This window comes from Poecilia latipinna, unplaced genomic scaffold, assembly GCF_001443285.1.
Source record: "Poecilia latipinna isolate Pla-1442-1.1 unplaced genomic scaffold, P_latipinna-1.0 Scaffold1972, whole genome shotgun sequence".
Lineage (NCBI taxonomy): Eukaryota > Metazoa > Chordata > Actinopteri > Cyprinodontiformes > Poeciliidae > Poecilia > Poecilia latipinna.
Genome location: NW_015114588.1, coordinates 166,996 through 183,232, shown reverse-complemented (window position 1 = coordinate 183,232; position 16,237 = coordinate 166,996). Strand labels below are relative to the sequence as shown.

At 39.8% G+C, this 16,237-nt stretch overlaps 2 protein-coding genes across 3 annotated transcripts; both read right to left on the bottom strand.

Annotated features, from left to right (window-relative positions):
- Positions 1 to 48: 48 nt before the first annotated feature.
- LOC106935499 (calcium-binding protein 2) lies at positions 49 to 3,175 on the bottom strand. 2 transcript variants are annotated; one of them, XM_015015998.1, is made up of 8 exons: positions 2,853 to 3,175; positions 2,656 to 2,718; positions 2,426 to 2,576; positions 1,877 to 1,907; positions 1,413 to 1,556; positions 767 to 876; positions 471 to 618; positions 49 to 384 (listed from the first exon to the last, which is right to left on the bottom strand). In XM_015015998.1, exons 2-8 carry the CDS (start codon positions 2,715 to 2,717, stop codon positions 356 to 358), a joined length of 675 nt encoding a protein of 224 aa, XP_014871484.1. In that variant the 5' UTR covers position 2,718; positions 2,853 to 3,175; the 3' UTR covers positions 49 to 355. The 2 variants fall into 2 exon arrangements, with proteins under 2 accessions (XP_014871484.1, XP_014871483.1); XM_015015997.1 differs by having other exon boundaries at positions 2,656 to 2,721; positions 2,853 to 3,173.
- A 1,140-nt stretch (positions 3,176 to 4,315) lies between these two features.
- tmem88b (transmembrane protein 88 b) lies at positions 4,316 to 13,615 on the bottom strand. The gene is made up of 3 exons (XM_015015996.1): positions 13,256 to 13,615; positions 9,509 to 9,913; positions 4,316 to 5,260 (listed from the first exon to the last, which is right to left on the bottom strand). The coding sequence occupies exons 2-3, from the start codon at positions 9,905 to 9,907 to the stop codon at positions 4,976 to 4,978; spliced, it is 684 nt and encodes a 227-aa protein (XP_014871482.1). The 5' UTR covers positions 9,908 to 9,913; positions 13,256 to 13,615; the 3' UTR covers positions 4,316 to 4,975.
- Positions 13,616 to 16,237: the final 2,622 nt, after the last annotated feature.

Sequence of the window (16,237 nt, the reverse complement as noted above, 5' to 3'; positions counted from 1 at the left end):
TGATGAAATCTCTTATCTTTGTTGTTATGAAGAAATCACAGACTCGTCGCATTTGAATTTATTTATTAAAATAGCAAAAAAAGGGATTATGTTTTATTTACATATGACAAAGCAACAAACTCGGTCACTTACTGAAATACCTTTCAGCCTTCAGTACAATGCAAATCAAATCAGTTTTTTTTACAGCTCCATAGTTGAACACTAAAAGACTACATCCACATTAGAAACAAAATCATGTTTTGAAAACATCTGTATTTGTCTTCATTGAAGCAAGATTTACAAAATAACTGTTTAACATTTTGTCCATCGTCTGTAAGTGCTTGTCGTAAGCCCATGTAGATGTTGCTTCGTGATTTCAGTGAATAGAAAGCATCATCACAAACTCTGGGAATGAAACGGAACAAAACAGAGTCAGGATTGTGTCCTCGACCAGCATTGATGGGAAAATGGAGCGCTTGATGACCTCTGACCTTCGAAGTCGATGCTTCCGTCTGCATTGACGTCCAGCTCCTTCAGGATCTCCTCCAGCTCTCCCTTCTTCAGCTTCTCCCCCAGAAGACTTTTCAGAGCTTCCTTCATCTCGTCCTGGTTTATCTTTCCATCTCCATCCAAGTCAAACTATCGTGAAGGAGAAAATTCTGATTATCTGAAATTTGCTCCAGTTTCTCTATTCTCTATATACAGCTTGGTTTAATTTCATCTCGACAAGCTTTTCTCCAATTATCGTTCCACTAATTTCACTGGATCTGTTTTTTACGTAGCTGACCTGTATGAAGGCTGACTGGAGCTCCTTGAGTCCCAGCATGTTTGTGGTTTCTCCCATCATCCTCGGTCCCATCAGTTCAATAAAATCTTCGAAGTCCATTAAGCCGCCCACTAAAAGAGAGATGGGTGGTGGGGGGGGGGAAGACAGCAAAAAGAGTTGATTTTCACCACATTTGATCTGCAAGTTTTGTAAAATAAGTGAATTAAAGGCGAATTAAACGCGTTGAATTGGTTCAATCTTTATTTTGTTGATGAAAAATGGCGAAATCAAAGAAGTGGTGAAAGTGGACTTTAATCAAAAGATCTGAAGGATTAAAAAGATTTGTTAGCTCTTTAATTTTGTTAGCTCTTTCATCAACATTTAACGACGAACTTTATTTCAAATCAGAGACATTTTACTTGATCAAATTCGTCAAACGTCAAGAAATTTAAACAAATTAAAAGCTGAGGTGCTAAAATTGGATGCAACAAGATTTCTGAATCAAAATGTGAAGAGAAGAAAGAAGAAAAGGTCAGCCTTCATTTAAAAAAAAAAAAAGCTGTAACATTACTTTCAAATATGTCAGAGTCCAGATTGTGCTATAAAAACTCTCTTCTGATCTGTTACCTTTGGCTGAAAACTCAAACTGTTTTCCCGTCGGACTCACTTCTCATCTTGATCTGCTGTACGATCTCCAGCAGCTCCATCTCGGTGGGCATGTATCCCATGGTCCTCATGCATTCGGCCACATCTTTGTAGTTCAGATAGCCGTCCTGGTCGTAGTCGAACTCCTTGAAGGCTTCTTGCAACTCTGCGAAGTGTCAGAAAATATCCACAGCTCCAGGGATGCTTAATCTTGTAGCTACAGCTTAAATAAGCATGAAGGATTTCATAAAAAAAACTCTCTTTTGGCAAAAACTAAACGGGATAATACAATTAATCCACATGTTCTTTCACAACGCTAAACTGAAGGAACATTTTTATGATAAAAATCCCACCATATGGAAATTAAGTGGTAATTCAATCTATTTTTAAGGACTTCCATTATCTTTTAAGATTGAAAATATGGATTTTTAACTTTCTAACCACTTGTTACTGAGATAAATACTGAGCTGCAGAAATGAGACTCACCGTCTATTTCAGCCTGAGCCAGGTCTCTGTCCTGATGAAACAGGAAATACAGTTTAACCGAAATAAATATCAAATTTAAACTATTTACAAAACGTGAAAATCACAACAAAAATCTGTATATACTCTCTTTTTTTTCATTGTGACGAGTGGCTAAGAGATGTGGGCGACTTCCTTGGGTAACATTTATACCCAAAGCAAACAAAACATTATCAATTAGTAGTAATTGAAACCACCAGAACCACTCTACACGAAGGCTATTTTAACGAGTGGCGTTGGACTACGTTTCAGGCGGATAACCTTAACAAACTGTGACATTAAGCCTTTACTAGAGCCGCTAATGCAGCAGAGACACCAGGATCAGAGTCGGCAGCGTCAGAAAGATCCGGAACAAGAAATAAGATGTTCAGGCGATGGCCATCTACCACTGTTTCTACTTTCTTACATATTTTGTATATGCATTTGTGTCAAGATAAAGAAATGTAACTGTTGCTGCTTGTTAAGAAGGTTAATGTAGTTTTCATTCAGTGGTTTGCAGAGTTGGCTACTTACGGCCCCAAAAACACTGTTGAGGATGGAGTTGTAGACTTTGTTCATGCTCTCCGTGTTTTTCTTGGCCTTCTTCGAGGATTTCTTCGGTGTCTCAGAAACCGAACCCGATGGGGAGTTTGTGGCTGTGCTAGTTTTGGAGCCGCCATCTTTGCTGAAAAAAGTGAGAGAACCAACGTTTCAAGTTGCACGGCTTTCTTAAATTGACGTAAGATCAATAAGTTCAAACCTACCCGTCTCCTAAGGCTGAATCGGCGGACGTTGTGGAAGAGGTCCTGTCTGCTGCTTTGGGCATGCTGCTGCAATAAAGAGAGATTCAAGATATAAACAGCAAATACTCTCCTTAGACTTACAAAAAATAGTTACGTAGGCCGTTTCACTTCACTGCCACAACAGACATTGTTCTCCGTTATCACTCCAGACTGCTTACCTTGTCGGATCTCTAACCTAAGTGGCGGGAAAACGGCAGGGAGTTGAGACGCAGGAGCAGAGCGCTTCTTGGTCCGTCTTGGTCGTAAATGATTTCAGAGACTCCTGTCAGACATGACTCCTGTCCTTCTCTTTGACCTGTCACCTTTAGAGAGGCTTAGCAGGTGATTACCTGGCTAAACACGCAGCCAGCAGCCAGAGAGCAAATCGTAGAACAGCAGGGTCAGCCGACTGTACTTCTTTCTCAGAGGTCAGAGTTTTCCTTGTTTGTGCATCACGAGTTGCTTTTGCAGTTTGGTTTGACTGATCTTTGGTGAAACATCCCTTAGTAAGTGATATCGCGACTGGGACATTTAGCAAATCGTTTACTTTCTGAACACAGACCCAACTTTCTAGCTTATAGTCACAAACTTTCTGGAAAGGTCAGATCACAAACGAAATGTTCCATGGATCATTTATCCTCCATGTATCAGAGGGTCTGAGCAGGCCGTACACGAGGATATTTGACAGCGATGAGACCCTCCCCCTGGCTCTTATTGGTCGTTTCTGACAGATCTCTGTATTTCTGCATTTAGCACTAGAAGGGAGAGGAGCTTGATTTTTTTATTTTTATTTTTTTCAGATTATTTGCCTCCTGATATTGCGATGACACAGTTTTAACAAATATGTTAAAATTAAGAAAAATTACATACAATTTCTCATGTTAAATGGTGAATGTAACTAAAACGAAACTGTCAATGTTTAATACCGCTCCTGGATTTTCAGTTATATGCACAGAACATGCATTTACTTTCATATGTTCAGATTTTTTGAAAACAAAAATTCACTCTAATTTCTTGCCGTCTGATGATTCTGGTTTATCACCACTAGAGGGAGACAAAAAGCTGCATTTTGTATTATCCACCAATTTGTCGTAGTTTGCAATATCAATGCTTTTATCAAATATTTCCCTGGTATATATTGACGTTCAACAAGGAACACTCAATACGTCACAAGTGGTTTTATTGAGAAATATATAATTTATAAGTCAAGTTCACTTGAATAGCACATTTCAAAAACTTGGCAGTTCAAAGTTTGACCAAGATTTTTGTGGTTAAGCTCATTTTGTTGAACTTTTATCCAGAACATCAAGATTTGAAAAATAAGATTTCTTTATGCCTCAAAACTTCAGACCACCGCTGGATTGTATTTTTATTTTTTTATTTTTGCATGTTATTTTCCATTTAAGGTGAATGTAAAGATGTAAATACTGTATAGTGATGAATATAAGAGTAATTCTGAGTCCGAGTGGGTTTATAAAGCTCTGTTTAGTTGGTCACAGAAAGGTCAAGGAATTGCCTGAATATTCAGGTAAATATACCAGGAAAGCATTGTGTTTTATAAAACACAATGCTTGTGTTTTATAAAACACAAGCATTTCTTTAAGTCAGTTTCTCTCACTGGCTTTAAAAAAAGAAACAACTCTTGAAAAATCCAAGAACTTTATTTATAAAAAAAACATAAGGAAATGATGCAGGCACAGTTCACAAAGCTGAACAATAAACTACAAGCTCACAAGTACAAGTTTTCCATGATGATGTAAATGTGATAAGAGACAAATCTGTTCTGTGTCATCACGCAGCACTATTTTCAGATTTCCTCTTTCCTGTGATTTATTCAGGAAAGTCGCAGACGGCTCCACGTCCGGTAAATATGCTGCTTTTGCATAAAATTTGCCACATTTTTTGCGGCGGTTTTTTGTTTTTAATCTGTGGCTTCATTTTGATTCTCTAGTTTAATCGGCTGCAAACCGGCAGCATTCATTAAAATCCACTAAGTGAAGCGTAATCTGTACTTTTAATAAATGAAGGTTATAACGGAGAGGGGAGTTCCAGTTAAAGGAAACGTAATCGGGATGACGTCGGTACAACTGGAATCTATCCTTCACGCACGCACGCACACACACACACACCTGTAACCTCCCATACCAGGTATTGTTCTGATTTGATATGAGACATTACACACATTCTGCTGCTTTTGTTTTATTTTTTTCCTCCTGTTTCTGAATCATTCTACCCAACCTTCATCCTGCTTCCCTTTCATGTGTCATCAAATAGTCTTCCTCACCCCCCATCTTCTCCTCTCTCACACCCAGACCTTTCCCTTCCGGCCGCTCTCGCCTCCGTCTCTGCCGCCGCAGCAGCCGGTGCCCAGGCCGCGGTGCTGGGTGGCCGGCAGGTTCTTGTACACGGCCCGGCTGTACGGGATGAAGCACAGGCCCAGCTGGAGGTGTCGGGCCAGACGGCAGTACGCGGCCAACGCCAGGACCAGCAGAGGGGTGACCAGGAGGAAGCCCACCACCAGCAGAGCCACGCAGCCTCCGTCAGTCAGCAGGTCGGAGCAGTAGGGGGTCGTGCCGTGGGGGCGAACCTGCAGACGAAGATCAGGAAAACCGCAGTGAAGGGTTTGGTAGAGGTACAGAACTGTGCAAAAGGCAGTTTCTTTTTTACTGCCTTAAATTCAATCCACTCCTTTCACTTCCGATGCCGATACGGATATCTGAGGCTTAGCGTCAGCTGACACCGATCCGATAAAGAAATTACAAACTTATTTGATAACTCTGCACCAGAACTTAAATACAGCAGTAGCTTCCCGCGCTTGGTCAAACTGANANAGNTGTTAACATCGGATCGGTGCATCTCTAGTATTTATAATTCTCAAGCGTTGCAGAATGTTTTCCAAGGTTTCTCCAGGGTCTAGACGAATTTTCAAACAATTACTGGTTTTAATGGTTACCATGTTGTGATGTCTCATTACTATGTTTAAATTAACATTAAAAACTGCATTTTGTCTGTGTCAGCAAGCAGAAGAAAGAGGAAGTAAAGTTGATTTATTAAACCCCAAAAGAGCATCAAGTGTCAAAGTTCGCCACATTTTAGTCTCTGTAGCAGAACAAGGAAGCTCTTTTGGGAGGTTTCTGTCCTCCCTACATCCAGAAGGAAGCGCCAAAAAGCAGTTTTCTCTCCCTCCTGCCTGAAGTGTGTCAGCTAGCAGCATGTGTGTGGTCTGCAGAATGGCGTTATTTGTCTGTTTCATTTGGTACCAGATTTATTGGACAGCTGGAATTTTAACCAAAACGTTTGTTTTCACTCAGCAGAGCAGCCAAAGTGTAGCTTCTTAATGCGAGACTTTTCAAAAACTCAAGGAGCAATTACCTTGTAAAAAGCTAGTTCCACTTACTCAGTTACATTTATTAAGCATGCTTAGTGTAATTTAATCTTAGTAACAAAACTAATAATACTGAAAAGTGGGACACTTAAATTTCGACGCCATTTTGTGATTCGTGACTCAGTGTTACGCAAAAACATGGTGGCCACAATACCAGTGTGCACAATATTCACATAGCAAAGCATTACGGAAAAACAGACGACAACAAGATTGAAAAAAAAAAAAAAACATTGGTTATTAATATTGACAGTTTTACATATTCGACCGATTTGTTAAAAAATGACAAATATCAACTGACACCAATGCTGATGCCTGTATATTCTGCACCTCTACACTTTTTGGAGTGTAATAACTGTTGGCTAATAACTTGCATTTTTCACGCTAATGTAATATTTAGCTAGGTGTCAGAGCAGCAAACGATTGCATTGGAGATAACTGACGTTGCTCAAAATGCTAACAGTCACAGAGTTGTGGAAGCACAGATGAGGAAGAGAGGGAAGAAGTAAGAAGTGCCTGATATTTTAAATAACATTGCCACCATTGCAACATTTTCTAATATCATGCAGCCCTAGTTTGAATTAGCTTTTTAAAAAAAAAAAAAAAAAAAAAAAAAAAAATTCCTCTGAAAATGAAGGTAAACATTAGAAAAAAGTATAAATGAAGAAGAGACTGTGTTAAAAACCATCACAAGATGCAAAATATAAAGAAATGAGAGTCGCCTCAAGACTTTTGCACAGTGCTGCGTTTAAGGGAAGAGGTCACGGATAAAAGCAGGAGATGACGCACTCCGTGTGGTATGTACGAGGTGAGGACAGGCACTAGTCTGAAACGAAACGCTCGCGTTTATGGGCAGCATTAAGGATCACCCTCTCAAAAATAAAACCCCTTTACGCAAAAAGAACTAGGCTCAAACCGTATGGCGAACTACAAGGTCCCAATCTCTTGTTTTCTCAACGTCTGAACGGTGCATCCTGTTGAACACTTGTTGCTGAGCAATAACAGAGGGAGTGGGTGAAAGAGGTGAAGGGATCGCGATTTGAATGTGGGAGGGAAGCTGAGAGACAGATGGCCTGAATCATCCTTATCGGCCTTCGAGAGACGAATGTTTGAGCGTCCAAACAAAAACGCAGAGAGCAGAAACGGTTTCCAGACCCTCAGCAGCATCGAAAATAAAACTGATAGCAGCAAATCTATTGCTTTGACTCAATTTGAATTCAGAATCCATGAAGATGCCCAACAAATACAGCTTTTTGGTTTTGTTGAAGCTTTATTCATTCAGAAATCGCAGCGAAATGTCTGCTGGTGTTTTCTACAGTCAGTCAACGTGAATCAACTTTCACAGACCAGCGTGGGATGCTCCTCCTCTATCTCAAAGTCTTGAATCGATCCCAAATGTTGTGCTTGTATTGCATTGGGAGATGTCAGTGCAGCACAAACGGGGAATCATCAGGCTGCAAAAGCAAAACGAAACCATCTGGGAGGTAGCTGGAACATTAGGAGCGGCTAAATCAACATTTTTTTCTGCCTTTTTGGGGAACAGAGGAAGCTCTAAAGCTTCTTAAGATGAGACCGGACCTCTTTTTATGTCCATGTAAAATTAAATATATCCGTACAATTGCAGGAAAAGGAAAGGATAAATTTATCCCAGTTCACAGGGTTGGGAAGATTAACTGTTTAAAACATACCTCGACTTGTTTAGAGATGATGATGATGATAATGATTGACTTTCCAGATTGAAAGGCTACAAAAAACAGCTCCTCTAATTCATTTCTGATGTCTTTACGCCCTGGGATTGTGTTAAACTCCTGCTTTTATAGTGTTGCTCTCACTGATAGTGATCAGTTAATCGACTGCGCAGGCTAGCTGCTGACATTTAGCCTAAATCCAAAAGGACGCAGCAGGGTTTTACTTAGCTTTCTGATGAGAGGAATCACTGTCATTCTTATTAATCCGTTATGAATTTTTTGTGCACTTTCAATTAGATTTGAGTGAATTTAGAATTTTTCAAATACTGGGTCATTTTAATATTCTCCTAGTGGAGAAATCCTGTAATTTGGTTTCTAAATTTGAGGTTCCTGAAGTAAATTATTCTGTGTGTTTTAAACCGGTTGAGTTTGAATCCTTTGTATTTTCTATTCTTTTGGTTTGCCTCGTTCTTCCAGCATGCCAGAGGCTGGATAATCCCCCTCTAATCTGCTGTCACATGAGGTCTTATTGTGAGAGGACATGAGAACGGAGAGAATCCTGGTTTCTCTGGTCGTTAAAGGGAGGTCGGCGATTTAAAAAAAAAAAAGTTTTTCTGGACAAAACCACAAACCCTGGATGACGTTTTCATCCAATTCAGGATGATTAAAGCCAATAACACACATGTAGTTTCTGTACTGATAACATTTTATATTATTTTCTTTGTTTATTAATTAGTTGCAGGAAACCATTTGCTTTTCTGGCTCAGTTGCTCCCTCCAGATTCCCATCTCCTCAACAATGTCAGATCTATTTGATTATGAAATCTCTCATCAGAGATGGAGCCAAAGCTCCACCCTCCGCCTCAAGCAAAACTATTTCAAACTTCTGGATCAAAGTTATAAGATTAGCACTTTCAGATGTTTCATAAAAGGATGGGTTTAACCATCTTCCAGCCCCTTTGTAGTCTGGTGTTTAGTTGCTATTTTATGCGAAAGATAGACACAAAGTGGTAAATATTGATAAACTGGTAAGAAAAATGTATGATTATATGTCAGTTTTTATTTGTAAAATGCCTGAAGATGATATTTGTTGTAAATTGCTGCTATTTAAAGAAACTGAATTGAATTAAAGAGGGCCCTCTTTACATGCAGGGAACATGATGATCCTGATCAAATCTGAACATTTTGGACAGCCAGTTTTTTTTTTTTTATCAATTCACTTTCCAAATATGCATTAAGACTGCTGCTGATCTATCAAAATTACAAACATATTGTAGTGGTCGATTGTAGAGTAAAAGTACACAACGTCACAGGTCAGTACATTTTCAGTTTGCTTCAATCAAGAAAACTTAATTAACTTCATCTTTTTCTACTTTGCTCAGCAGTAAACAATGATTTTTGCAATGAATTAGATTTTCTCATGTTCTGAAATATAAGTATATGTGGTTGGATTTTCTCCAATGATTAAAGCAGCATAAGAAGAGTACAGGATAGGCAAGTTACACAACATTATAACCACTTGAAAAAAGTCCAATTGATAATTAATTGTAAGACCGTGTCAACATTGGAGAATAAAACACGTTTAAATTGCATCGGTGTTGTTTTCATTTTGACGCCCTATTATCCCAGCTGCACCTGAACGAAGCATCAGCAGCCGTTGGGGAAAATCCCTTGTAGCTGCATGCTAGCTGAAGGCGGTATCGGTTCTCCGACAGGATTCGATACGATACGTTTTCGGCATGACTGCATAAATCGTCATTTCTTACCGTAGAGTGACACAGGAAGCCGAACACAACCATGACGATGGCCGGGGTCAGGATGGTGCCGAACACAACGGCGGCGAGGCAAGCGTTGATGGCAGCAATCACCAGGTTCTGGGCCGTCACCAACACCGAGCAGGCCCAGCAGTCCAGCGACCCGCGCAGCTCCAGAGGGGCCTCGCCGCCCCCAACGCCGCCGCTCTCGGCTGCGGAATACGGAGGAGGTATGACCACACGCGACGGGGTTTCTCTACCTCCGCCCACAGCGGTGGTGGACGCCAGGGAGTTGGAATGGTGGAGATGCTGCTGGTGGTTGGAGTGGTGATGGAGGTGAGGCGGCAGCTCCTCAGAGAGGTCCAGGGCCTGGTGGTGGGCCCCCTTCTCCAGAGTGCTGCTCAGACTCATGGTGAACTGCACAGAGAGATAAATAGAAAGAAAGAGGCAACAAATGTCAGGAGCTACCGGATAAAACGGGTTAAGTTGATCAAAGTTGCCTCTTTGGGTTCATGAAGAGGTTAGATGTTTAATCTGTGAGGAAGCGTCTGAATCTCACCAGGGGTGATTGTCATCAGCGAGCTGATTGGCTGAAAGGAAAGGGGCCCATAATTGCCATTTGTGTGTTGTGGTGAAGAGATGAAACTAACATCAAGGTCAGGGTGTGTTTGTGTTTTCTGGATGTGAAGTTGTTGCATATTTAAACAACATAGATTTATCTTTACTGTGCAAATGAAGGTTGCTTGAACTTTGTCACTTTTTGCCACATTGCAACCACAAATCACGTATTTTACTGTGATTTTATGGAATAAACCAACACAGGGTAGAACATACCTGAAATGGAAGGAAGATTATACATGGTTTTCCAGTTTGTTTTGCAATGGAACTATGAAAACTTAGGGATTTGTGTTTACTCAAATACCCATAATCAAAACATGTGAAACTAATTTCCTTCAGAAGTCACCTGATTAGTAAACTCTGTAGCCTGGTGTGTAATTTAATCACAGCATAAATTCTGATATGGGGTTAGGGTAGTTATTGTGGTCCAGTCAAAGTCCAGATCAAAAACCAGTTGAGAATTTGTGACAAGACTTAAAGATTCATCTTCACAGATGTTCTCCATCAGGTCTGACTTAGCTTTAGCTATTTTAAAAGGAAGAAAAGACAACAATTTCAGTCCTTTAATGTGTGAAAGTGTTTTAAAAAAAATACTCCAAATGATTTGCAGCTGTAATTACATGAGAAGTGGTTCTACAGAACATTGTGTGGATACAAATGTTATTTTCAGGTTTCTTTTGTAAAGGAAAAACAAATTGGAACCTCACTGTTCGTCTTCATGATTATGCACTGCTAAATGTTGATATTTCACACAAAATTCCCAACAAAATACAAAAATATTTGAAGTTGTAACATAAAAAAAAAGCATGAAAAGAATTTATAGGGGCCAATTATCTTGCTGCAAAGCGCTGCCTTACGCTGCATATCATGCTCCTCTTCCCCACAGTTATTGATATAATGTGTTAGATTATCTAGTAGACAAGAAGAGTTTTATTGCTGCTGCTTTTAGTGAAGAATGTCAGCAGAATTAGATTTACAACCTCATTCAACCACATTTTTGCATGAGACTTTTTGAGTTCGCCCAATGTTCGTGTTTCCAAACTCTGATGCCAGAGTTTTAGTGGAAGTTCTGGATGGATCCAAGATTCTTAAGTTTGCATTCATCCTGTTTTTGGACAGATTTTTTTCTTTTCTTTTTTGTGATAAGCAGCTGTGTCTGGTACAGGATATCCTCACCTCTCGAGGGTCATGAGACAGAGTAACAGATTAAAAAAAAAATGTCACTGCACTTAAAAGATTCCACTCTTGTTAATATATTTGATGCTAAAATGCAGGGAATTTGTACTGGACCTCAGTTTAAGAACGTAAAGACTGATTCTTCTGCAACTGCAGAGAAATGACTAACTCCAATCCATCCAACATTCAGTTGAACTCAGGCCACATAGATTATTTACTCATTTTGATTTTTGATCACCGAGCTAAACATCCTCTCTGTTTTCATATGCATTTCTATGCTTTGAAACGACACCAGTTGTGAATTCGCAAACTGCACTGAATTGTGAAATAAGCTGCCAACGAAAAATCATGCCAAACTGAAAACGGGAGAACTGACCCCCTGTGGTGCAACATAAACTGAGTTGACCTGTGATTTTCATGCGTTGAACTGGTGTCTGTTTTTCAGAGAAAACAATCGATCGTGATCCAACCCAAGAAATTTCTAGAGAAGGGGGGACAGCTACATGTTAAAGAGGCAAAGCTGAGCATTTACGTTTGTCCAAATTTACAAGTTTACGGAGCTACAAGCAATTAGAGCTTCAAATTAAATTGAAAAGAAATATCATAAACCAAACATTAAGAATCAACTGGGTTGTCGTGACTTTTTTCTTTTTCTAAACCCTTGTTGAAATAAGATCAGGTGGAGTGAGTGACTAATTAGAAAATATTAGTGTGATGTAACCTGTTTGTTTAACGTGCCCCTAGTCTATTGTTGTCCCAAGTGTTGTGAGGTGGAAGGTCACAGAGGAAGGCCTGGCAGGAAGGTGCTTTCGCGCTCATGCTTGTGTGTGTGTGTGTGTGACTCAGTTGTACCGCACTCCACCCCTTTCACCTCCTACTGCCGTCTGAAAAACAGTTTCTCTTCATAATATGTCTTAGTTTTAACTCAGAAGATACAGATTACAAGAACAATTCATATTAATACCTTCGTGATAAAATGCGGTGTGAGAGTTTCAAACTTTGTTGATTGGAAATTGTCTGCAAATCTGATAATTTGGATTTTAGAAAAATAAAACTATTGGTGCTAAATCTGTAAGCTCGCCCTCGACTGGAGTATTGACGTTAATATCCTTGACATTTCTAACCAAATGTAGTGACTCTAAAAATAGGTGTCACTTTCTTTATTGCCGTTAATTTTGCTCTTTGTCTTTCATTCGGAATAACTTACACAATTAAATGTTTAGGTAAATGTTATTTCCCCTGTTAGATGACGAACCTAAAACATCAAATTGAGGAAATTTCACCTTTCGCTGGGCGTTCCTTTGAAGTCTAACCCGCTGATTCAAAATTAGCAATTAAATTAATTTGAGGATTTTTTAAAAATACATTTTAAGCACTATGGCAGAAAATATATAAAAAAAACACATCTGTAAATGAAGGAATGCCAGTATTTTTTTTTCCCATTCAAATCTTTTTCTTTTGGAGTTTTGTTGGCACTAGGACAACTGATCAAAAGAAAAATGTCAATGCTTTAACTTACGTTTGTTTTATTTTATTTTTGTCTTATTCCTTAGACAAAATAAGTGGAAATTTTCATTTGACTGTTTATTTCTCTCCTTTTTGTATATAATTTTAATATAATTTTAGCATCATTTATTGTTTTACAGTCGGTAAAACAATACGGTTCTCCAAAGAACCTTTAAAAAACACTTTTAAGATGCTTTAGGTGTTTGAATTTTTTGCTTGTGGAAAGTTTATGACGCCAACATAGAGAAACTAACTGCGGCGTGTCGGGCTGCAGTGGATCCCAATCTGTTCTTCTCTCTCTCTGTGACATTAGTCTGAGCCAAATGAGCTCCAGTGTTTCTCTTTCTCTAAAACTCTTAGACCTGAAAATCAGCTCGGAGTGCGTAGACGTTTTTCCCAGATCAGATGTTGCAGAGGAACGTGAGGAAACGGGGGAGATGCTGCAGCTCTCGTACTCACGTTGTGATGTGCGGCCCGTTGGACCTCTAGCTGTTCCTCCTCCAGATTCGCTTCTCGTCAGGATGACTGCAGGCCACTTGGTTTCTCCTGCTCGGTTCAACAACACTCTTTCTTCTTTCAGTCGTTTCTCCTGCTTTTTTCTTTCTGTTCTGATTTTGGTTTTCTGGTGGTTTCCAGCTGCTCCTTCTGGTTTTTCTCTCCTTTATCTCTGTTGTCAGCCACTATATTCTCCTCTCCTTTTTTGTTTTGTCCTAGTTGCAACTTTAAATTACTTTAAATTAGCTGCTAACACACCGTGTGCACAGATGCTGATGAAAACACTAGCTCTCACAGTTCCTCTGGTCTTTGTTTTAAGTATGTCAAACTTTTACCTCCGCCTCTTTTACCCCCTGCCCACCCATCTGATTGCTCCCACATCCAGCCCACTTTCTCTCCCCTCCCATCAGACTTATCAGCCTCTCTCCAGCGGCTCCTCTCAGCGAAACGCATTCCACCGCTCATATCCAGGACATGCTGCCTGCTGCAGTGGGGGCTGGGTACGTCTTTTAGGGGTCAGCATGGGGCGGCAGGCCTGATAAGTTGAGGTTCAGGAGAGTCGAAAACATGGGGGAAGGGCCGCTCAGTCAGGCTTTTGGTGCGTCTCCTCGCAGTTGTGGAGCAGACGAATCGACGATGCTGAAATATAAGTCGGTTTAGTGTTCGGTTTGGCGGATCAACTTTTTTTCACAGCAGCTTTTCAGGTACTTTTCCAAAAATCTCAGTGAAAACAAAGAGCAAAAAGCAAAACATCCACAGCCAGCTGCAGGCTGTTCATTTCTTCATGTTACTTCCAGAGCTGGAATTCAATCGCAGTTGCTGGGATGCAATAAAGTTTTCCGTGCATTCAACACGGATACCCTTAAATAAGATGAACATTCCTGAAATATCAACATCCAATAGAAGAAAATGTTTTGCGTTTTTGCAAAGGTTTTATGTTTTTCTTTTTAGACTAAAAATAGAAATGGAAATAATGTTGTTTTTTTAATTACAACAAACTTGCCATAGTTTATTTACATGTCAAAATTTCATGTAACATTTGCATCTCTAAGCTGTTTTTGTCCTGTTGGCTCTTCTGATTGCAGAGCGTTGCTCTGTAACATAACATGCAGAATCTGTGGTTGTTGCATAACACAATATGAAAAAGTTGAAGGGTTGTTAATAGTTGAAATATGAATACGTTATCTGCTGCTTCTTTGTAGTAGTGAAGCAAGAAGAACCAGATCCCCAGAGATGGAGGGAAAAAATGAGTCTGATGATAAAACATCAGAGCATAAGCTCAATAATTAGCCTCATTACATCCTGATTTTCCACCCTTTTTCCTTTGCTTTGAGCTTTGCAGTGTTTATTTACACGACGTGACCACCATCGTCCACATATTCGCCCCCCTCCTCTAAAAAACGACACTAAAGGGACAGCGGTCAAACCCGACACATCCAGTTTTTTTCTTGTCAGAAGAGATGAGCTAGTTTCTTTGCGGTCTTTGCTCCCATGCTTTGCGGGAGCAGCATAAACAAACTTCAAAGTTGTGACCATCATGATTGCGCCGGTGGAACGTGATTGGACGGCCGAAGTGTTTTGTCTTGGCAGCGAGGAGGACGTGAACTCTTATCACCACCTGCCTGCAGCAGGGTGGACAGATATACGGACGGAGGTGGTCTTCCTTTGTGTTCTCAAAGCAGGATTTCCTCCTGCGTGTCCCTCTGCTGCCCCTTTGGCCTGCAGCGTGACCCGACAACGCGGCCACCTGCCAAATCTGTCGTTTCACATCAGAACCGAAAGTTAAACCCGCAAACAAGCGGCAGAAACCGGGATAACGCAGAGGTTGTTTTTTTTTGTTTGTTTGTTTTTTTTGTCGATGGCTTTTTAAGCCTTGATGTCAAATTTCACAACCACCATCGCATCGTCGACATAACGTCTGATGGAGCGAACAGGAATCGTGAGGTTATTGTTGCCCTTGGAGCGAATTACATCCTGCTACATTTTCTGTTTTTTAAAAAGCAAACTTCTGGCGTCTGTTTTCTTTCTGCGAGCCCAAGAAATTTAATCCCGCCTGTGGATTATCAGGGAGGAAACTGAGCTCTGACAGTTTTGTTACCGCTCTCCACTTTTTCCTGCTCCGCTATCGAGGAAGTTTGGCTGCTTGTATAATCTCCTTCCTCAGTTTACACATGGAAACATTTTTTTTCATGTATATTTTTATTGTAACTAACAGCATTCCCAGGCTAAAGAAACAATCCGAACAGATGACTTTTAAATTCTCTTCAACAAGCCTCATTTAAAGCATAGTATGCGATATATGGAGTTGCAATGGTAAATTGTTGAATTAATTTGTAGGATTTAAACCATAACGATGTATAAAATTATATATATTTTTTGCCCTAATAAGGGTTGTACAATTAATCAACAACAATGTGTATTACAATACTAGAAAATCAGTAGATATGTCCGATAAAATTTTCAAACATTTCACTGGACTCTGATCCAGAACCACACGGCATTCTGGGAGATGTAGGCGGAGGAAAGTTTAGCTGCTCAACCTCTGGCAGCCAGCTGAGCAAAGTTGGTGGAAACAACCTTCCTCCCTCTTTGGTTACCTAGCAACTCACTCTCTCTTTGGTTACCTAGCAACAACCTGTTGAGTTTCAGGTTTCACTATTGTGCCTCATAAATACTTAAAAAAATAAATTGAGGGAAGAAAGTTATTACAAATATTTTGAACACCATTGCAAAAAAAAAAATTGCATAATCCTGGAAAGACTGATTTATGTGAAAAGATATTTAATTTTAGAAAGTATCAGATGTAGAAACAGCTAATTAATATTTTTAACAGTTTGCTAATATCTTTTATTAAGACTTTCTGGCTCAAACTGCCCTTGGAAACATTTATGATTTTGATATGGTCCAAAAATAAAATTAGTTCTTGAGAAAGTTAAAAATAATAGA